Here is a 23,309-nt window from a genome sequence, read left to right as displayed (position 1 = left end):
TTTCAGGGCTGCTCGGAGTCGCTCGCTGCTCTGCTGCTTCAAGGCATGAATAAGCTGTCAATTCACTTAATGAGTTCTGTTTATTTTATATGTTCCTATCACTGAACAACATCCTCCCAATGTACAATACTATATACAATAATATCCAAAAATTCTGACTTGCTTAACTGGTTCCACATTATAAAATCAAACATTCTGGAAATCTACTGCATCTTCTTGCAGTCATATAATCTGCTATAAATATAAGTAAACATGTTGGGGAAGTGCAGACAATGTTTTCACTACCTGGTAATCAACGGGCCTCAATATACTTGGGGGGTGCTGGCGGCTCAAACTCTCCCACCTCCTCGTCATAGTAGCTGCCAGCCCTGAACGGCTTCAGTTCCCAATCCATGCGGTCCTCCATCTTAGTGAGTGTCACACCAAGATCCTCCAGTGTGGGAAGGCCAGTCGTGATATCAGTCACTGCCTCCTGCCAAGGTTATCGTTTGTATCATTACATTAATAAAATGCTGTTTTTTCAAGAACAGTATTCAGTTTTAGATGAAACATACAGAAACAACAGAATAAAAAAAAACAAAGAAATCAAGAAACCAAACAATATCAAGAAGCATAATATTATTCCATCACATGAAATTATAGAAGATAAACATAATGCAAAGCTGATGTTTTGAAATTACAAAGGCCCTTCAAATTTTCTTGTTAAATGCATCTTCCTCAAGATTGCCACAAGGCAACAAAATTCTGGCGATTGTTCAGAGATAGGAAGAGTTACTCCAAAATGTAACTATGACTTATGAGTGAGAGTAACAAGTTATAAAGAATGTTACTCATTACAGCAACATATTGGCAGAAATTGCAACAAGTTATAAAGAACTTTACTCATTACAGCACTATAACAGCAGAAAATGCAAAACAAGTTAGTGTTACTTAACTACCATGATCCATGGATGTGTTAGCTGGGTCAAAATTTTATCAAATATTAAAAACAAAGATCTTAATATGACTTTATAAGTCAAAAGACTTGTCACCATCATTCTGAGATGTCAAGTAAGTATTGATACTGATACTGATACTAGCTGGGGCATATTGTCAAAAAATAATTACGTAAAACTAAACTAGGCGACAACCAATCAAGGTTAAACATGCAATCCTCCCCCCCCCCCCCCACACACACACATACATACATACATAGCTATCCAATGAATTTGGTGTGCCTCCTGCTCAAGTCCAAAAGTTTCCCTCTTGTTACTAGATGGTTACAAAGGTGGAAGTGTGTGTGTGTAGGTCACAGCATGGGCTTCAGAATAGTATGAGCTCTCAGCTCATCCCAGGAAGCTTTAAACACTGATAGTCACAACCATCTTGTGATCCTGACTACCAGTGAGTTACAACACACAAACAAACCTCCCTTAACACTCCCCATTCCTAACCAATCATCCCTAACCACCAGAGTAGTGTCTTATGATCTTATCTGTCACCCAGTCTGAAGAAGGTTTACTTAAGCAAATAATTTTAAATAAAATTAAGGCTTCTCTTCACAAGGTACTTTACTCAACTCACTGACACTACTCAGGAGAGAAAGAAATAGAGATTCAACATTAGTTCAGTAAAATTACTAGCATGAAGCAGAAGATTGCTCAGATTGCGGCTGTGAAGCAGCCAAATGCAAGCATATGCTTCCCACTCAAGTTGGAGCTGCCAGCTGGGCACTAATGTCATAGAAAAGAATAACAGGAGTTACTGTGTTACTCAAAATTGAAACTTCATCCGTAATAAAGTAACATGGTAATGAACAAGTGCCCACCTCTGCTGTATGCTACAAACCTGACAACCATTGTGATAATACATTCATCTGAAACTTCTACCCATTTCTTTCAGTCACTTGTGCTCCTATACGTTCCACACTACCTCCAGGTTATGTGATGGGCTTTCCTACACACTATATCAAGAGCACTGATAATAATTTCAACAAGTAGGCTGCTCTTTTTTTTCTAATAAGCCTAAATGAATAATTCCACTAGCAAAATATAATTTTTTTACAGTATTTCTTCCTTGACAGAACTTTTAAGTATCCACTATCAGAAAATTTTACAGAGAAAATTAAACACTTTTGTCCCTGATCTCTCCTCAGATGAACAAAAGAATTAATCCAATGAAAACAGAGAGAGAGAGAGAGAGAGAGAGAGAGAGAGAGAGAGAGAGAGAGAGAGAGAGAGAGAGAGAGAGAGAGAGAGAAACATTAAGATATAAATCAGCCTTCCTTCCTTCCTTCTATGCTAAAACAACATCCTCTCAGTAGACTTACCCGTTCAATCTTGTCTCTGGTGAGAGAGTTGATGGGCCAAGAGGGAAGGTATTCAGTAAGGTGTGCCTTGACCTTGAAGAAGGGATCCCATTTCATGTCATACTTCATGTAGCCATAGCTTTCCTTGTCTTTACGCATGACCCGATGGAACCAGTCCACCAACTCACCAAGCTCATACCGCCGGGGTCTGCAAAGTATTACAATTATCCATCATACTTGGAGAAAAAATTAAATTAAATAAAAATAGATTATATATATATATATATATATATATATATATATATATATATATATATATATATATATATATATATATATATATATATATATATATATATACACACACACACACACACACACACACACACACACACACACACACACACACACACACACACACACCTTCACTTCAAAATTGTGTTGCGTTCCTGAAAACTAAATCATATAGCAATCCATCATACAGCAACCTTAAAGTTAATTGGGAAAAATGTGGATGCATTCCTAGACCTATCACTTTTCCTCTCATGAATTTTTCTGTTTTAATGCATGGAATATGTATATATTTGTACGTATCCTATTAAAATAAGCTTTGTAAATCATATTAAGGAAATAAAGGAATAAAGGATACAAAAACAAAAACAAAAAGAATTGGGGCAAATAAGGGGTCTTGGCATTGAAGTTCGCCCTGTCACTACCCTCATTACATTTCACGATCATCAGCTTCATGTCCAGATTTATGCTTTTTTGGGACTTTCCACTAGCACAAGACAATGCAGAACATTTAGCAGACACAGATGCACATTTAAATAAGGTTTGGCACAATGAATAACGATAAATCAAGCACAATAACTCAAGCGTACACAAGGCTTGATGAATGTTGTGTGAGCATGAGAACTAGGACAGTAGTGTGGGGTCTTTCCAATTAGTGGTGCTGCGTTCAACGATCGTAATAGCAAGTGTAAGCATCACATAGGGAGCCAGGTGGTACTAATGAAAGGCAATCGTATGAGCAAAATATTGTAAACAGAGATGAGGTATATATACAGTATCCAATTTTTGTGATTGCTTTCTTCTAAAGGCATAGTGCTAAACTCGAATCACAAAACTCAGAGTATTGAAAACACTGGAAAAACGCTCACTTATTCCGGCTGCATAACCTATGCATATAACAATGGTGGCTTTCGCTGTTCGAGCAACAGCTCTTGAGGGGTCAAGTAATGGCCCCATATTAGCCTTTTCTTCCAAAAAATACTTATTTACAAAGTAAACAAGTTCTTTTTCTCGGCTGTGGAGGTGACGAGAATGAGCAGGAGCGGTAGCTTCCACCCTGGCTGGCGGTGTGAGAGGAAGTGACCTATCGATTAACACGGTCAGTCTGACCATGTGACCTCACTCAATCACCCACAGAAAAATGACAATGCTTGAAGGAAACATTGCCAAGTATTTTGGTGTTTGCAAAAAAAAAAAAATAAATAAATAAAAAAATATATATATATATATATATATATATATATATATATATATATATATATATATATATATATATATATATATATATATATATTACACTAACTTCAATTTTTTTGAACATCACAATATATACATACTACAACACCACTTGCTTCCCACTCACTCCTCAATTCTTGAACTTAACATTAGCAAATGCCATTCAAAATCCGAAATGTTAAAAAAACTAAACTATTTTCCCCATAGGAAGAGCTATTGGAAAGATGCAATTGTACAGTAGTGATGGGAGTCATTGAGAGAGCCACAGGTGGCTCGGGATTACTCCTAAGTTCCAAAAAAAGGTTTGTTTACATCAAGGCTTTTTAACAGGATCACATTTACCTTATTTCAAAGACTGAATTACTGTCTTACACTCTTTGTCTCTCTTCCAAATATATAAAAATGAAGTAGACATTCTCTCTCTCTCTCTCTCTCTCTCTCTCTCTCTCTCTCTCTCTCTCTCTCTCTCTCTCTCTCTCTCTCTCTCTCTATATATATATATATATATATATATATATATATATATATATATATATATATACATATATACAGAACGAGACATCATGACAACACAGTTTAAAGCAATATATGGTTGAGAAGCTCACCCAACAGCCTCATAGGTCTTGCCAGCAGTATCAGGATCCTTGGAGGCAGCAACAATTGCCTCCGCCAGGTCACTTACAAACACAGGCTGCTTCCAGATGTCTTTGCCACCCTGGGGCAGGGGAACGAGTTTTCCCTGGTGGCGCCACAAGCCAGCATAGTACCTGGGATGTAGAGTATTACCAAGTGCTGAGTTACCTTGAAACATGATTTGATAATAAACAATTTAAAGTCACACCAATAAGACAGATTTTTTTTTTTTTATAAATCATCAGCACTGGGTCAATCTAAAAAAAAAAACTTGCATTGCATTTTGATTTAATAAAAAAAATATCATTAACATGTAGTGTCAGCCACAAAACATATAGCTCAGATATATGCTGGTGTCAGCTAAATTTCATTATTTTTGTTTTGCATAAATTACATTAAATGAAAAGAAAATGAAGATAAAATATGAAAAAGAGAAATTGCTCTAGATAAGAGTGGACTCAAAATATAAAAACCAAATTTGTCACACGCACTCAACAAGGTTACTTTGTTATGGGAGGATGTGTTGGGGGCTCCCCATCAACCCATGATGGTGGTGTAAAGCAGGAGAAAAGAGTAATAATAATAGTAACAATAATGATAATGATAATTCCCAACAGTCTAACAGTCTGATGGGAGGAAGGGATAGAGAGAGAGTGAGATCAAGGATGAAAGGATGATGGGAAGGACAAAAGTGAAACCAAACAGAAGAAACATGTGGTGTACAACAGGCACTCAGCAGTGCTATATAATGAGGTTTCCAACAGACCCCAATCACTGGGTGCTATTGTCCTGTCTTGTTGTGAGGTGGCAGTCACTCAGCCCACCAAGGCTGAGTGACTGCCACCTCACAACAAAATGTTTGACTGCCACTGGTGCAGCATTAAGTTAAAGCCACTGATGGTGTATGGGTTAAAGTGCATGAATTTCTAACCTTAAAAATCTGTCCTCCTGACCATAAACATCACTTGGTCGAAACACTGTGGCCTCTGGGAAGGCATCCCTCACTGCCTGCTCTCCCAAGGCCTTGCTCTTCAAGAACTTTGAGCCACCTTTCAGTATGTAGCCCTGAAAAATTTTCTTGTGAGATACTTTCAAATGACAAAAAACAACACATAATACAATGGAACCTCGGTTCTTGAACATAATTAATTCCTGAATGCCATTCAAAATTTGAAATGTTCGGAGACTGAAAATATTTTCCTCATAGGAATCAATGTAAAACAGATCAATCCATTCCCAGACACCCATCCATCCTGTCTTAGCAGCTTATGACAGACACTCCCACTGCCAAGATGGCCACTCCATATCTCTAGCTCAGGAATTATCTATCCAGAAAGGACATACTGAATGAATTAATTGACACGGAACTCATCAGTAGATATTAAGACGATGCAGGTATTCTCTTTGTCACCATTCTAGTGCGGAAAGGCTTACAGAGTGACACAGAGAGGAGCAACACACTTACCACCAGAATGAGGGTGATCATAACACTTAGACATCTTGCTGCTGGGGAAAGCTACTGGGAAAGAGCAGCTGTGCAGTAATGATAGTGATATGGTCACCAAGAGAGCCACAGGTGGCTCAGGATTACTTTTGAGCCAGCCAAAAACTGTTTGTTTACATTAAGGCTCTTCAACGAAATCACATTTACCTTATTTCAAAGATTGAATTGCTGTCCTATCCACTGTCTCTCTCCTCCAAATACATAAAAACAAAGAAAATATTTATAGAAACAATAAATTATTAATTAACAGAAGCTTTTGCTTTGTCTTTTAGTATATGAAATCAAATAACTTTGTTCAAGAACCAAATTATGATACAGCAACTGAAGCAATTATGAGTTTAAAATTTTGTTTGAAAACCAATTTGTTAGAGAAGGAACTAAGGTTCCACTGTAGAGTATTATCACTACAGAGCTGGTTCTGAATATTTATGAAATATATCAACTGGAGTGGGAGAAAAAGAGATAGAGAAAAGCAGTCCTTTATCTTTCATGTATACAAATTATTAACTATTAACTACCATAGGGTGGGTACATCTGACTTACAAGAGTGGATCTACTCTTGCAAACAATAACAGCTAGGTCTACATTAACGTGCAATATGCTAAAGTGAATTGTGTTTAACACAGGTGTCACTGACTCCCAAGTCATACTGTAACATGGGAGACTCAAAACCCTACTGTGGCAATGGGCTGCAAGAAGCCAAAGAGAAGTCTGCAAGGTGGGATAGAGCAATACTAACATGGGGAAAGTGAGTAGGCAGCAGCTGCTGCTGCTGCCACTGCTGCCACCTGTGGTAATACCAATTTGGCTACTGACCAGGGGGAAGGGAGCAGGCCACCACCACTGCCATCCCCACTGCCCTCATGGATGACTCCAGTTTAGCACCAGTCATGTGGGGAGAGAGTGGACAGCCACCTCTACCACCCACAGTGATGCTTGTTTAATACTGCTTACACCATTAGAAAACTAATGTTTTCCGATAGTCTTGTGGACAACTCTATTTGCTGGACAGTCATTCCTCACTCATTCAGTGCTCTCTTCACACAGTTCATTACTCCAGGTGTGGGCTTCCTCTTAACTTTTCATCATGCACATCTGACCTCATTATTCTCTTAACTATATTTCTGTCTTCCCAAACCATCTTAACACATACTGATCTGCTCATCCAGCCAACCATCTCAAAACATTTCTTCTTACCTCATTTCTTTATCTGTCCTTCCAGATTTACACCATCCACATACAAGTTAAACAACCACAGTGACATTACACAACCCCTACACAAACCTACTCTGACTGGGAAGAATTCACTTACACCATCAACTCTCACACATACCCTGCAATTATTATTGTTGTTGTTATTATATATATATATATATATATATATATATATATATATATATATATATATATATATATATATATATATATATATATATATATATATATATATATATATATATATATATATATATATATATATATATATATATATATATATATATATTCTTTTTTTTTATGTAAGAGGATCACTGGCTAAGGGAAACAAAAATGACAGAAAAAAAATCCTACTGAGGTGCCAGTCCCCAAAAGATATCTCAAGAGAACTACTGAAAATTAAAAAATAAGTGTCTTGCAACCTCCCTCTTGAAAGAGTTCAAGTCATAAGAAGGAGCAAATACAGAAGCAGGTAGGGAATTGAGTCTTGGTCATCCTCTTTTAGAGATTTTGGTGAAACTTTTGCTGTTGCCTTGGACATATCAAAAGCTTTTGACAGAGTCTGGTACAAAGCTTTGATTTCCAAACTACCCTCCTACAGCTTCTATCCTTCTCTCTGTAACTTCATCTCAAGTTTTCTTTCTGACCGTTCTATTGCTGCTGTGGTAGATGGTCACTGCTCTTCTCCTAAATCTATTAACAGTGGTGTTTATCAGGGTTCTGTCCTGTCACCCATTCTCTTCTTATTATTTATTAATGATCTAAACCAAACTTCTTGTTCTATACACTCCTACGCTGATGATACCACCCTGCACTTTTCCACTTCTTTTCATAGATGTCCAACCCTTCAGGAGGTAAACATTTCACACAGGGAAGCCACAGAATGCTTGACTTCTGATCTTTCTATAATTTCTGATTGGGACAGAGCAAATTTGGTACTGTTCAATGCCTCAAAAACTCAATTCCTCCATCTATCAACTCGACACAACCTTCCAGACAACTATCCCCTCTTCTTCAATGACACTCAACTGTCCCCCTCTTCTACATTGAACAACCTCGGTCTGTCCTTTACTTATAATCTGAACTGGAAACTTCACATATCATCTCTAGCTAAAACAGCTTCTATTAAGTTAGGCATTCTGAGATGTCTCCACCAGTTTTTCTCACCCCCCCCAGCTGCTAACTCTGTACAAGGGCCTTATCCGTCCATGTATGAAGTATGCTTCACATGTCTGGGGGGATTCCACTCATACTGCTCTTCTAGACAGGGTGGAATCAACAGCTTTTTGTCTCATCAACTCCTCTTCTCTAACTGACTGTCTTCAGCCTCTCTCTCACCGCCACCATGTTGCATCTCTAGCTGTCTTCTACCACTATTTTCATGCTAACTGCTCTTCTGATCTTGCTAACTGCATGCCTCCCCTCCTCCCGCGGCCTCACTGCACAAGACTTTCTTCTTTCTGTCCACCTCTCTAATGCAAGAGTTAACCAGTATTCTCAATCATTCATCCCTTTCTCTGGTAAACTCTGGAACTCCCTGCCTGCTTCTGTATTTCCACCTTCCTATAACTTGAATTCCTTCAAGAGGAAGGTTTCAAGACACTTATTCATCAGTTTTTGACTACTGCTTTGACCCTTTTATGGGACTGGCATTTCAGTGGGCATTTTTATTTTATTGAATTTTTGTTGCCCTTGGCCAGTGTCCTTCCTACAAAAAAAAATAATAAAATAAATAAATAAATAAATAAATAAAATAAAAATAAAAATAAAAAATAAAAAATAAAAAATAAACCCCAGTAGTTGAGCATTTCTGCCCACCATCTTTTTCCTTTACACAAATGCTCTTCAGTTTTCTGGCACCTTGCCAGCAATGAAGCACACATTTAGTAACCTTCCCACTTTTCGAGCACTCTACAGCACATCCATTCAAACCCAGAGCTTTCCCTTTCCCCATTTCCCTTACACCCTCTATCTAGTACTTCAATTTTGATGATATAACAGAAGATTAGTAATCTGCTGTTACTGTTCCACTGACTCCATGATGCACTCATAAATGTTATGTGTTATTATTTTCTTAGCATTATTCACATATTATGATACATTCCACACATGTCACAAAGGTGTGGATAATACAATATACAGATGTGCCCCAGAAATAGGCAGGAAAGCTGGATGGCAAGTGTGATGCATTACCTCATGCTCCCTGTCTGCATTGAGGGCTGACACATGAAGGAACCTCTCCACTCCCATCTCCTTGCTGATGCGTGCCAGGCGATGGGCTCCCTCCACATGCACCTGGGGAAAGGGAGTAAAATAATTATCCTTTTACACTAACACCTCCTGAAGTCAACAGTCTGTAAGTCAGAATTCCACAGAAGTCTGCAAGACAAAATACTCTATAAAAATAAATAAATGAAGAAAGAAACAAGTCCAAAAAGGTGATTTCTGCAAAATATTTGTAAATCAGCACCAGGCTGACTCAACCTAGTTAAGCCAGACCAAATTCAGCATAATCCATTCAGTAATAACAACTACGTAAGTTATGACACGATGCTAAGATGGCTTGTTGGTTCTGGTTCTGGTTTAATGTTAGGAAGTTTAGCCATTGCAGTGGCATCTCTCTGATATGGTCCTGTTTACCATTTCTTTTTGCAGTAAGATCTGCTCTCTTGCTATCAATTCAATTTTCTTGATATTTTTTCTCTCCTTTCTTCCAAAAACTGTATGGTAATTCTTTTGAGGTTTCAATAATTTCTGTTATCAAAAAGAAGCTTAACCATAATTCTTTACATAATATCCTTTTTAATTCATCCATATGTCTCCTCTGGTTTTCATCTTTTCCCTTATCCTATTTCAACCCCTAAAGGATGGGGGCATTCCTTGCGGACGTCCCTCCCAGCTGGGCTAGTTTTGACAGTTCAGCAAAAATAGGTAATTTTCCATCACCAACTTCTCAACTCTGCCTTGACTGATTGCTTCAAATGTAATAGCATCACACTTATCAACCCTTCCTCTTCAATCTCCCACAAACCCAAACTCTCTAGGTGATGTGGTGTGTCTATGGTGAAGTCAAGTAACTTTCAGCGCTTTCTCAGCCTGTGTTTGGATGGTTGTATGCCATGTGGCAGCCTGGCTGATGCCCCAGCTAGGGGGCCACAAGCCTCCTTTATCTGCTTCCCTCACCATTATCTGTCACTCACTCACATGAATGCCTAAATCTATCATTCTGTAGACATACTAAAGTAAATAGTATTCCTACCTGTCACTTTTAACACGCAAGAAAAAAAAAATGAACCTGTCACGACTAAGAGGAAGTACATGAGCAAAACACAATCTACTAGTGTTTTATTTCTTTAGTAAAACCACTTTTGAGACTTGAGAGAGTAACTTCTAACTCTCTCCCAATAGTATTTTCACTAAGAGGTTGTTTAAGAGCAAATTTGCCCTTATGTGGAGTGGAAGTCACAAGCTGCTTATCCTCATGCAAGGAATCAGAGGAAGAGGAATGATTAATTTCCCCTGTAGCCATCACTATGGTTCACGACACTGAGGCTCAGAGGGAGACATCATTGTGAGGGGAGGATGATCACAGGCCCAAAAATTTGAGCAGAAATTTGAAATTAAGCCTGCAAAATGCAAATCAACTATAGATGCCACCTATCCTTTAGGGGTTAAAAAGGAGAAAAGTACAAGGAAAATTTAGCAATATTCAAGATAAACAAAATAGTAGATCAGACCACAAAAAGAGACCATAAACAAGGCCATGTTGAGAAGATGCCACTGTAAAGGCTAAAACTCCCAACCTTGAACCAGAACCAGAACCAGAAATACCTTCTTAGCAAAGAATAGGGTCTAGAGGGAGAAAAGGAATGAAACAAGACCCTGAGCCTGCAGGAAGGGGTTTTCAAGGATTTTTACTAATATTTGACATTAATCAGAATTTTGATGTTGGCACAAGCAAAGCTTATGTTATACCGACTTATGGAGGCTTTACTGTATTTTGATGCTAATGAGAAGAAAAATAATTAAGGTCTCTTTCTACCTATTTCATGTCCCTTCTCATCCTAGTAACATCAATGTTGTTGGTGCAGTCAATGAAGATCTTTAATCCCTAGCTGGTGATGATGCACCAGTGCGCAGCTTATGGAAAGGGCAGGTGACACATATGTGCATGAGGACATTTTCCTGCCTTCAATCAAATACAGGAGGGCAATAATTGTTTTGAGCATGAACTGGTAACACTTACAAACTTGCAGGTTTGACCAGCCTAGTTTCAGTACACCTAAAACCTCCAGAATGGATGGAAGGTTATTCAACTCATCCCAAAGTATGAAGGGAAAAGGAAGTCACGTGTGTCCACTTGCTTCATTAACTTTCACTCTAAGGATGTATACTAGTATGAATAGTGATGAGTAATGTACTATTGTAAATTAGTAATTTACTATATTAAAAGACATTACTACATTAGTGTACAATAAGTGATATAATTATTCTATTTATATAGCAATTATAAGATGTATGTTACGTGTTTATCATTTTTTTTTATTTTCATATCTCCAGTGAAAATGTAAGGAAAATAACTGGATCACCATTAGTACATAGTGAAAAGGAGCAACTATTGTTTTTTTCTGTTCTTCATTATAAAAAAAAAAGAACATAAGGAAAGTTACATTACAATATAACGTAATTTTTTTTTAACTCTACTTCTCATTTCAACCCAAAAAATGCACAGAAATATTTTATAACAACATAAGAATGTATTGGGAAGAAGATGAGGCTGTACCAGAGAATAGTGAAGAGGATAAAGCTTTTTGTCTCATCAACTCCTCTCCTCTAACTGGTCTTCAGCCTCTCTCTCACCGCTGCAGTGTTGCATCTCTAGCTGTCTTCTACCGCTATTTTCATGCTAACTGCTCTTCTGATCTTGCTAACTGCATGCCTCCCCTCCTCCCGCGCCCTCGCTGCACAAAACTTTCTTCTTTCTTTCACCCCTATTCTGTCCATCTCTCTAACGCAAGAGTTAACCAGTATTCTCAATCATTCATCCCTTTCTCTGGTAAACTCTGGAACACCCTGCCTGTTTCTGTATTTCCACCTTCCTTTAGCTTGAACTCCTTCAAGAGGGAGGTTTCAAGGCACTTATTCATCAATTTTTGACTACTGCTTTGACCCTTTTATGGGACTGGCATTTCAGTGAGCATTTTTTTTATTGGATTTTTGTTGCCCTTGGCCAGTGTCCTTCCTACATAAAAAAATAAAATAAAAATAAAAATATTGGATTTTTGTTGCCCTTGGCCAGTGTCCTTCCTACATAAAAAAAAAAAAAAAAAAAAATGTCAGCTGTAGCTGCAGCTGTAACTAGTCAAACAAACAGACACCAGGTCTTCTGGGGAGATGAGAAATTGTTGCTCAATCTCTACTCACGGCTAAACTATATCACCTAGAATTCTAGCAATAATACTGTTGTAAAAAAGAAGGGTTGGCGCTTCTTTTTGTTTTATATCTTTACGTTAAGTATACAAGGAAATATGATAGTGGGAAAATCAACCACTTTCTTCTTAAAAACCGCCGCCCTGAGACAATGACTCGTGCCAACTCACCCATCCTTTGAGGGTTAAGAAAAATATAAACAATTTTAATGAATAAGGATTATAGAAGGACATAGGTATATGCATATATATTATAATACAGGAACCATCATATGCAGGCCCACTGACTTCCTGCAGCTTTTCACACCTATCCATGAAGCTATAGCAGCATAGGCTTTTTCAATACTTTGTGGCACATAGTTTATGGCATATTATACCACAACTCCACATAGCCATCACAAAAATATTTTGACTCAATACAGTTAAAAATTAGTGCAAATATAGTTTCAGTATTCTAAAACTCACAGCATTTCCTGCCTTCCAACTGCATTCACAGCATCATCTCTGCTGCCCTTTGCCCCTCTTTCCCAAAACTGCAAACCATGAACAGTATGGGATGACTCACCTGCTCAAAGGTGAAGTTCCTGGTCTCCCAGTCACGGCCAACCAGATTGATGACAATGTCTGAATATTTGACAGCCTTGCGGATGGCTTCCTCATCACAGAGATGATAAGGCAAGAAGAGCACTTGGCCAAGGTCTCCCACTAGCTTCAGGCGGAGGACATCATAGTGGTCACCTCGGTACGGGATGATGATCTGTGTGTGGAGGGTGAAGGGAATGGGTGTTGTCCATTAGGGGAAGCTTGATATGCATTAGTTTAATGGCACATGTACATGCAGTAAAATTCCACTTAGGAGGAGAGTCCAGTTTATTTTGAAAATTACCACTAATTGTACCGAGATAAAAATACATATAGGAAGTCCGGGCGAAAAGTTACCACACCAATAGTTTTTGGCTGTACATTTCCTGTCAAATAAAAAAAATAACAAATTCAAACTCCACCCAGTATTTAGTATTTTACTGTGTTTCCTTGTTTCTTGAGCATCTCTCTGACACATTCTGGTACACTATCAGCTAAATTTTGAAGTGTCTCAGGCTTGAATTCTGCCCAACATTTGTGAAGCTCTTTTTCCAGCTTGGAGTGTGTGGAGGTGTCATGGTCTCATAATTGGCTTTAATTACAGCCCATAAATTCTCTACTGGAGAAATATCTGGTCAACTGCCAGGCCAATCTTTTATTTTCAATCTGTAGAACATTAATTCTCCTCTACTAAATCTCATCTTTTCCTCACTGAAACACAAGTGTCTGAGGCAACCAACAGTAGCCCCTTTTCTGTTCCCTCCTACTTTATCTATTCTCATTTTCAATCCAAAGCTGGATGTTGTGTCTATGTGCACAACAACTTAATCTGCTCCCATACCTACACTCTTGAATCTTCTGAGTTTTCCATCATGGCTACAACTAGTGTCACTCTCAAACTAAATTCATTTGTGCTGTATACCTCTCCTACCTCCTCTGACTATAAGAAATTCTTTGACTACTTAACTTCCAAAGTGGAGCACATTCTGACTCTCTTCCCTTTTGTGGAGATCTCAATTCTTAGAGACTTCAATGTTCACCACCAGCTTTGGCTTTCCTCTCCCTTCACTGACCATCCAGGTGAATTAGCCTTTAACTTTGCTATCCTCCAAGACCTAGAGCAATTGGTGCAACACCCTACTTGTATTCTTGACCATTTTGGAGATACACCCAACATTCTTGACCTTTTTCTAACATCTAATCCTTCTGCTTATGTTATTACCCTATCTTCTCTGTTGGGGTCCTCCAATCACAATCTCATATCTCTATCTTGTCCTATTGCTCCAACCTCTCCTCAGGATCCCCTTAAGTGGAGGTGCCTCTGGCATTTTGCCTCTGCTAGTTTGGGGGACCTGAGAAGGTATTTTGGTGGTTTTCCTTGGAATGGCTACTGCTTCCATGTGTTTGATATCGGTCAGTCCTTTCATCTCTGCATGGTTTTGGCTGTTGCAATATCCTGGCAGGATGAATAATGCTTGCTCAACTCTTTTAGGGATTTGCAGATAAAACATTGGTCACTGTAGAAACCAGAGGAAAATGTTTCAAACTAAATATGTAGCAGAAGACTAGAAATCAATGTGAAAAAACAGAGAGCCTAGTTACATGGATTTAGCTTATAATAACTGCTCTGTAGATCCTGTAAATACTGTTAGCATAAACACTTACGATTGATGTTTTGTAGCATTTCAGTAGAGTGCATCAAGATGTATCATGAGAGGCAGTTTTAGAATGTGCTTCTACAGAGAACTGTGGGAGCACTGACCGACTTCTGCATTAAAACAGCCTGCAATCACAGACAACTAAGCCCATAATGAATACCCCAATTAATTTCTATGTGGAAAATTGATATGACATACAAGGGAGGTGACCACAAATGTTCCCGGGTTGGACTGCTCTTCTAGTATCAACCCATATCTAGTCTTGACACTCCCCCCTCAACTTTTTGTTTATTAACTTCTGCAACATCTTCAGTCTTATATCTAATTTTCAATCTTTAGAACACCACCTCTCCTCTATCAAATCTCATCTTTTCCTCACTGAAACACAGGTATCTGAGGCAACTGACAATAGCCCCCTTTTTGTTCCCTCCTACTTTCTCTATCCTCATTTTCAATCCAAAGCTGGATGTTGCATCTGTGTGCGCAATGACTTAGCCTACTCTCATGCCCACACTCTTGAATCTTCTGAATTTTCCACCATCTGGCTACAACTACAGAGTCACTCTCAAACTAAATTTATCTGTGCTTTAATACCTCTCACCTAACTCATCTGCCTATAAGAAATTCTTAGACTACTTAACTTCCAAAGTGGAGCACATTCTGACTCTCTTCCCTTTTTGTGGAGATCTCCATTCTTGGAGATTTCAATGTTCACCACCAGCTTTGGCTTTCCTCTCCTTTCACTGACCATTCTGGTGAACTAACCTTTAACTTTGTTATCCTCCAAGACCTACAGCAACTGGTGCAACAGCCTACTTGTATTTCTGACCATCTTGGAGATATGCCCAACATTCTTGACCCTTCACTAACCTCTAATCCTTCTGCTTATGCTGTTACCCTATCTTCTCCATTTGGCTCCTCTGATCACAATCTCATATCTGTATTTTGTCCTATCGCTTCAATCCTTCCTCAGGATTCCCCAAAGCTGAGGTGCCTCTGGCATTTTGTCTCTGCTAAGCCAAGGAATGATTATGCTGATTTTCCTTGGAATGACTGCTGCTTGTGTCAGAGACCTGTCTCAGTGTGATAAGCACATAAGAGCAGTGACAGTATCTATCTAGCATGGAGGCACACATTCCTCACTTTCTCTCGACCTAAACCTTTCAAACCTTGGTTTAACACAGCCTGTTCTCATGCTATACATGGTAGAGAGGTGGCCCACAAAGGGTACTTGAGCCTTCTGTCACCTGAATCTCACACACTCAATATTTCTATGTGGAATCATGCTAAATCTGTTGTCCAACTAGCCAAAAACTCCTTCATTAATAAAAAGTGTCAAAATCTTTCAAGAGATAACTATCCTCGTGACTTCTGGTACCTAGCCAAAAACATCTCCAATAACTGTGCTTCTTCATCTTTCCCCTCCTTTATTTCAACATGATGGGACCACTGCCATTTCATCTATTTCTAATGCTGAACTCTACTGAAACCTTTGCTAAAAACTTTACCTTGAATGACTCAGGGACTGTTCCTCCCTCCCCTCCACCCTCTGACTGCTTCATGCTACACATTAATATCCTTCACAATGATGTTTTCCATGCCCTCACTGGTCTAAACCCTCAGAGGGCTTATGGACCTGATGGGGTCTCTCCTATTGTTCTCTGAAACTGTGCCTCTGTGTCTAGTCAAACTCTTTCAACTCTATCTATCAACATCTACCTTTCCTTCTTGCTGGAAGTTTGCCTACATTCAGCCTGTTCCTAAAAAGGGTAACCGTTCTAATCCTTCAAACTACCATCCTACTGCTTTAATTTCCTGCCCATCTAAAGTTTTTTAATCTACCCTCAACAAGAAGTCATAAACATCTTTCACTTCACAATCTTCTATCTGATCACTAGTATGGGTTCTGTCAAGGCCACTCTAATGATGATCTTCTGGTTTTCCTTACTGAGTCTTGGTCATCCTCTTTTAGGAATATTGGTGAAACTTTTGCTGTTGTCTTGGACACAGCAAAAGCTTTTGACAGAGTATGGCACAAAGCTTTGATTTCCAAACTACCCCTCCACAGTTTCTATCCTCCTCTCTAATTTCATTTCAAGTTTCCTTTCTGACCATTATTGCTGCTGTGGTAGATAGTTACTGTTCTTCTCCTAAATCTATTAACAGTTGTGTTCCTCAGGGTTCTGTCCTTTCACCCACTCTCTCTCTCTCTCTCTGTTATTTATCAATGATCTTCGAAACCAAACTTCTTGTCCTATCCACTCCTACGCTGCACTTTTCCACGTCTTTTCATAGATGTCCATCCCTTCAGGAAATAAACAGTTCATGCAGGGAAGTCGCAGAACACCTGATCTGATCTATCTAAAATTTCTGATTAGGGCAAAGCAAACTTAGTATTGTTCAATGCCACAAAAACTCAATTCCTCCATCTATCAGCTCAACACAACCTTCCAGACAACTATTCCCTCTTCTTCAATGATACTCAGCTGTTCCCCTTTTCTACACTGAACATCCTTGGTCTATCCTTTACTTATAATCTAAATTGGAAACTTCACTTCTCATCTCTAGTTAAAACAGCTTCTATGAAGTTAGGTGTTCTGAGTTGTCTCAGCCAGTTTTTCTCCCCCCCCCACCTGCTAACTCTGTATAGGGGCCTTATTCATCCACGTATAGAGTATGCTTCAAAAACTTTGCCTTATCTCCTCTCCTCTAACTGACTATCTTCAGCCTCTTTCTCATTGCCGCAATGTTGCATCTCTTGCTATCTTCTATCACTATTTTCATGGTGACTGCTCTTCTGATCTTGCTATTTGCATGCCTCCCCTCCTCCCACAGCCTCACTGCACAAGACTTTCTTCTTTTTCTCATCTCTATTCTGTCCACCTCTCTAATGCAAGAGTTAACCAGCTTCAATCCCACTTCGTAAGGAATACTCCTCATCCCCTGTATCCTTTTAGTCATTCTCCTCTGTACAGATTCTAATAGACCTATATATTTCCTGTAATGTGGGGACCAGAACTGCACAGCATATTCTAGATGAGGTCTGACCATGTATAACTTTAATATTACCTCCAGCCTTCTACTTTTAACACTCATAAAAATTAATCCTAATACTCTATTTGCCCTGTTTCTGGCCTCTATGCATTGTTTTCCTAGATGGAGTTTAGAGCTAACTATAACTCCTAAATCTTTCTCGTACCCTGTACCTACCAGTTTAGTTGTTTAATGTGTACTACTGTGTGGGTTTCCTCTATCATGGTAAGTACTTTGCATTTGTTGATATTAAACTGCATTTGCCATCTGTCTGTCCATTAATTCATCCTATCTAAATCTGCCTACAAGGCGATGGCATCCGATTCAGACCTAATTAATCCACCTATCTTTGTGTCATCCCCAGATTTACTAACCACTACTAAATCTAAAGGGAGAAATGTGTCTATGGAGGTTGAGAGGTTTATGGAGTACTTTTCTGTTAACAGTGATGTAAATATGAGATGTTTATATGGATGTAGAATATATGAGATGTATATATGGATGTAGAACAGAACACAACAATCAAGAGTGTGTGCTGTAGAAATCAGCTACCTGAGAGGGTATGTAGGATGACAGGATGGGAGGGTGAGAGCAAGAAGTGAGTGAGAAGTGGTATGAGTACCTCAAGTGACATACATGTTGAAAGGTGGAATAGGTGAAAAGAAATACAGTGAGAAGGTATGGTTGAAGGTCACTTGGGAGATGGAAGGTTAGGAAGAATAGGGTAAAGGAGTGTATGCATGAAAGAGATGCTAAAAGAGAGCAAGTACTTGAACATGCAAGAAAGAAATATGTAGACAAAGAGAGGTGGTCATTCTAATGGGGAAAGCTAGCAAAGGGAACAAGGCATCAAAGTGATATCCACCAGTTCCTCAGACTGTAGTCACATGGCATTACCTGCGTCCCAACCTTCCCAAGACGGTTGCACACATAACGTCCAATGAAGCCTGACGCACCAAACACAGTGGCCACGTGCCCAGAAAAGGAGGAGCGGCCACCACTTCCCTTCTTGAGGGCATCCATGCGAGTTTTCGTGAGGAAACGCACATCTGATGAGTTGTGGCGTTGTTGCACAGAGGTCACTGCTGCCACCTTTACTCCAAGGCCACAGCCTGAGCCAAAGGGAAGCCACAAGTTAGAGCTGCTCCTGTACAAATAACTAGAAACAAACAGTATTCCTATACAGAGGGAATTTTCAAAAACTCTAACCAGAGAATATTAATACATATTCTGTGAACATTTCTTTCATTATCCAAACAAAACAATTATTCTGGTTGATGCTGGTCTAAAAAAAACAAAAAAAACAGGATAGGTGTCTTGAAACCTCCCTCTTGAAAGCTTTCAAGTCATAGGAAGGAGGAAATAAAGAAACATGTTGTTTCAAAATTTACCGAAAGAAGAGATGATTGAGAAAACTGGTTATCATGCATTAGAGAGGTGGACTGAATTGAGGTGAAAGTTGAAAGTTTTGTGCAACATGGTAACAAGAAGAGGGGATGCATGCAGTTAGCAAGATCAGTTAGTATGAAAACAGCAGTAGAAGATAGCAAGAGGTACAACATTCCAGCAGTGAGAGAGAGGCCAAAGACAGTCAGTCAGAGGAGAGTTGTTAAGATGAAATGCCTTTGATTCCACCCTGTCTAGAAGGGCAGTGTGAGTGGAACAGAATGAAAGGACAGACACAATCTCTTTCTCTTAATGCCTTAATTTCTATTGCTCCTCTGTCTAGTCATACAGCTGGTCATCCTTCCTTCTTTATCACCTATTGCATTTATTATTTCATTAACATTTTACTATATAATGCTTTCAGGAAAGGTGGTCAATTAGAATGACCCCTCTTTATGTTGAAAAGAACTCTGATTATGATTGTTGTGCACAATATAGATGGGACTTTCCTTGACTTTCTTTGACTTTCCTACATCATGCAAAAAACTCATCAAATTATCACCACACACAACTGATGTAGTAAATAAACTTTGTAGCAAAAATGTAAGAGGTAACCACAGTTACATATATTTCTTTGAAGACCAAACCAGATTGTTCAAGAAGTTGCTACACAGCAAAGTTTTTCTCTTTTATGAAAAATATGGGCCAAAACAAGTCTCACTGCCTCAAGAATTTTTTAAATTAGAGTCTGGGAAAATTACTAATTTATAACACATCAGTGTGTCTTTGGTCAAAAAAGCCAAAAAAAGATATTTTGCCACTGAAAAAAAAAAAAAAAAAAAAAAAAAAAAATTGCTGTGTTGTTAGATGTTTAAAATATGGCTTGGTTTTCAAGGAAATACAACTAAGGTTATATTTTCATGTCTTCTAAATTTTTGCTGTGAAGTTTATTAACTGCATCAGTTTTGAGTGCTAATACTTTGTAAAAGAGCTTCTTGCACAAATGCTGGAGTCAAGGTAATCTAGAACTCTCATTTGGCCAATGGCAGAGTACAGTGGTGCTACATACTGAGAGTTTGGTAGTTCCCATTCAAGGAACTTTTTTTCTCCCTTACAGTAAAAACTTATTTGATATGTTTCATTGGTTAATCTTACTAATAGCAATTCCTCACAGAGCAGCTAAATTATGCACCTATGGTGATGAATACTCACTGTACAACACATGTGTGGGGGTTTTGTTTTGGGAACATGCATGGTTAGGTTACCTTGATGTGATTCGTCATGCACTGCATCACAAATTATAAGACCATGTCAATGAGGCTTACTTGGAGGGATACAGTGTGTGTGTGTGTGTGTGTGTGTGTGTGTGTGTGTGTGTGTGTGTGTGTGTGTGTGTGTGTGTGTGTGTGTGTGTGTGTGTGTGTGTGTGTGTGTGTTACTTTGTTGCTCTCCAGTATGGAATGGCAAATGCTCTTTTGTATCTCTTTCTTTCAGCCAATGAGAGCTGCCCTATTAATGACATATTAGAACATCATTAAACATCATTTACATCTGGCCAACAAGTAAATTATTTTTGGCTAATCACTAGGTGTATACATGATGGCCACAACAGTCAACCAGCTACCCCCATGGGAATCCAGTGTCACAGTGGCAGCCAAGTGCACAGGACAAATTCATGGACTGGAATTTTATTGTGCAATTCCATAAGTAAGACGATTTGGGTGTACATTTCTTAAGATTGCACAATGCTTTGCTGAAATCAATTACGTGCTGGAAGAGGAGATAAATCAACCATGCCCTGGACCTTCCACTTCCTATTAAGGTATATGATTAGGTTAGTGCCCTTAAGGTGAGGTCCAGAGGGGATGAAGCCCATCAGCTAATTTAGGTTAGGTAAAATTAGGTTAGGCTAGTGTCCTTAAGGGGGGTCCAGGGAGTACTAAACCCCACCCTGGCTAGTTTAGGTTAGGATAAGCTAGGTTAGTGTCCTTAAGGGGGGTGTCCAGGAGGGGCAAAGCCCCCAAGGCTGGTTTAGGTTAGGTTAGGTTAGGTTAGGTAATGTTAGGCAAGGTTAGTTTAGTTTAGGTGAGAGTCCTTAAGGGGGGGGCAGTCAATGGGGTGAGGGTGAAGCCTCCCCAACTAGTCTAGGTTAGGTTAGGTTAGGTAATAGAGTCCTTAAAGGGGGCAGCGAGGAATCCAATGGGGCAAAGCCCCACTGGTTAGTTTAGGTTAGGTAATGTTAGGTTAGAGTTCTTAAGGATGTGTCCAGGACAGGTCAGGGCAATCCCTAACTCCCCCAGCTAGTTTAGGTTAGGTTAGTGTGTGGGGGGCAGATATTTTGTTTGTTGACGATATTTTAGTTTGGCCTATTTTGGCATTCCCCACCCATACCCCACTTTCCCACAAAGTCCCCAATCTTGTTCCTGCTGGAGAGAGGTGGCAATAGAATGCAGGAGCCACTATTGGTAAGATTTACCATTTCACTATACAAAACAACCAAAAATATTCAGAAGCTAAATAATAAGCAAGTAATACCAATTAATGAGCCTAAGTAAATACTGACTGTCTGGTATGATTTAGTTTTAGAAAGCCTCTTACTATTATGAAATCAAGACTGACAAAGCACTTAGTATGACTGGGCATAATTAGTGGCACAAAAACAATAATAAACAAGAGTAAACAAAGACTACATAAATTACGAGAGAGAGAGAGAGAGAGAGAGAGAGAGAGAGAGAGAGAGAGAGAGAGAGAGAGAGAGAGAGAGAGAGAGAGAGAGAGAGAGAAACCATCCTTGTGATACCATCCCTGCATAGACTCGTCAGAATAAACACATGGTGGAAACCGGTATATAAAAAAAAAAAAATGGCCAAAATGAGATGGTAACGAACAAGAATAAAACCATTAATACACAAGATGAAATAAATATCCATGGATAAACCACAAAATGTTAAGACATGAACGAAGATATCCCAGGAATAATCATGTCAACCACGAACAGAAATATATATATGAATAACCTAAAACTAAAGTATATACCTAATTATCCACCACAAACAAGGAAGAAGAAACAAAATTACCCAATAATTATGCTTGGATAAACCTCACACTTAGACTATGGGCAAGCCGGGCAGTTTGTGTACAAGAATCAGCTGACTGGCGGGTGAGTTCCTGCTTTCACAGTTTACTGCGATTCTGAGACACTCCTGCCATTCTGTAATGTAAACAGGCGGCCACACGACATCTGGAAAACTCCATCGCTTTACACAGGCGACTCAGTTACCTTGAATTATGTTCCTCTGCAGCGCCATGACCTGCTGCTGGTGACTGTTGGCACTTTCTTGGCTGGCTGGTTGGCTCGGTTCCTGCTCGGCTCTGCTTGCTACTCGGCCTCTGCAGCTGCTCCGCTCACCGCTAGTTCAGACTCGGCTCATCCATTCACATTTTTTTGTTTTCCTGTCAATTTACTGTCTTTTTTATTCGTCTTTTTTGTTTAATGATTTCTGAAGTTTTTTTTTTCTAGGTCTGTAATGTTATATTTGTTTCACTCCGACGGGTGATATTATTTAGGTAATTTTACATTACTGTGGCTGCTTGTTTATTTTCATTGTTTTCTTTTATCTAGCGAAACTACATTTATGTACGTACAGACGGTGTGTGTGTGTGTGTGTGTGTGTGTGTGTGTGTGTTATATACTCCTGAATGTGCAAGTTGAGAGAGAGAGAGAGAGAGAGAGATCATTGTTGACCAGGTTTTACGCTACTTTTTTTTTTTTTTTTTTTATGTAGGAAGGACACTGGCCAAGGGCAACAAAAATCCAATAAGAAAATGCCCACTGAAATGCCAGTCCCATAAAAGGGTCAAAGCAGTGGTCAAAAAATTGATGAACAAGTGTCTTGAAATCTCCCTCTTGAAGGAATTCAAGTTATAGGAAGGTGGAAATACAGAAGCAGGCAGGGAGTTCCAGAGTTTATCAGAGAAAGGAATGAATGATTGAGAATACTGGTTAACTCTTGCGTTAGAGAGGTGGACATAATAGGGGTGAGAGAAAGAAAGTC

At 39.0% G+C, this 23,309-nt stretch overlaps 1 protein-coding gene across 2 annotated transcripts; it reads right to left on the bottom strand.

The window, feature by feature from the left end:
• Nucleotides 1-61: 61 nt before the first annotated feature.
• On the bottom strand, nucleotides 62-22,690 carry LOC135102846 (NADH dehydrogenase [ubiquinone] 1 alpha subcomplex subunit 9, mitochondrial-like). 2 transcript variants are annotated; one of them, XM_064008417.1, is made up of 8 exons: nucleotides 22,535-22,690; nucleotides 18,766-18,980; nucleotides 13,161-13,352; nucleotides 9,360-9,461; nucleotides 5,379-5,512; nucleotides 4,420-4,581; nucleotides 2,309-2,495; nucleotides 62-472 (listed from the first exon to the last, which is right to left on the bottom strand). In XM_064008417.1, the coding sequence occupies exons 1-8, from the start codon at nucleotides 22,560-22,562 to the stop codon at nucleotides 293-295; spliced, it is 1,200 nt and encodes a 399-aa protein (XP_063864487.1). In that variant the 5' UTR covers nucleotides 22,563-22,690; the 3' UTR covers nucleotides 62-292. The 2 variants fall into 2 exon arrangements, with proteins under 2 accessions (XP_063864487.1, XP_063864489.1); XM_064008419.1 differs by lacking the exon at nucleotides 22,535-22,690 and adding an exon at nucleotides 22,332-22,503.
• Nucleotides 22,691-23,309: the final 619 nt, after the last annotated feature.

This window comes from Scylla paramamosain, chromosome 8, assembly GCF_035594125.1.
Source record: "Scylla paramamosain isolate STU-SP2022 chromosome 8, ASM3559412v1, whole genome shotgun sequence".
In the NCBI taxonomy this organism is placed as follows: domain Eukaryota; kingdom Metazoa; phylum Arthropoda; class Malacostraca; order Decapoda; family Portunidae; genus Scylla; species Scylla paramamosain.
Note: the sequence above shows the minus strand (reverse complement) of the source record. Positions and strands in the feature narration are given on the sequence as shown.

Excerpts from the sequence above, each read along its gene's own strand:
- LOC135102846 (XM_064008417.1), bottom strand. The coding sequence starts at position 22,562 with ATGGCGCTGCAGAGGAACATAATTCAAG. Across the intron at positions 9,462-13,160 it reads GGAACTTCACCTTTGAGCAG|GTGCATGTGGAGGGAGCCCA; the intron begins GTGAGTCATCCC and ends CCCTTTCCCCAG. Across the intron at positions 473-2,308 it reads CCAGAGACAAGATTGAACGG|GAGGCAGTGACTGATATCAC; the intron begins GTAAGTCTACTG and ends TAACCTTGGCAG.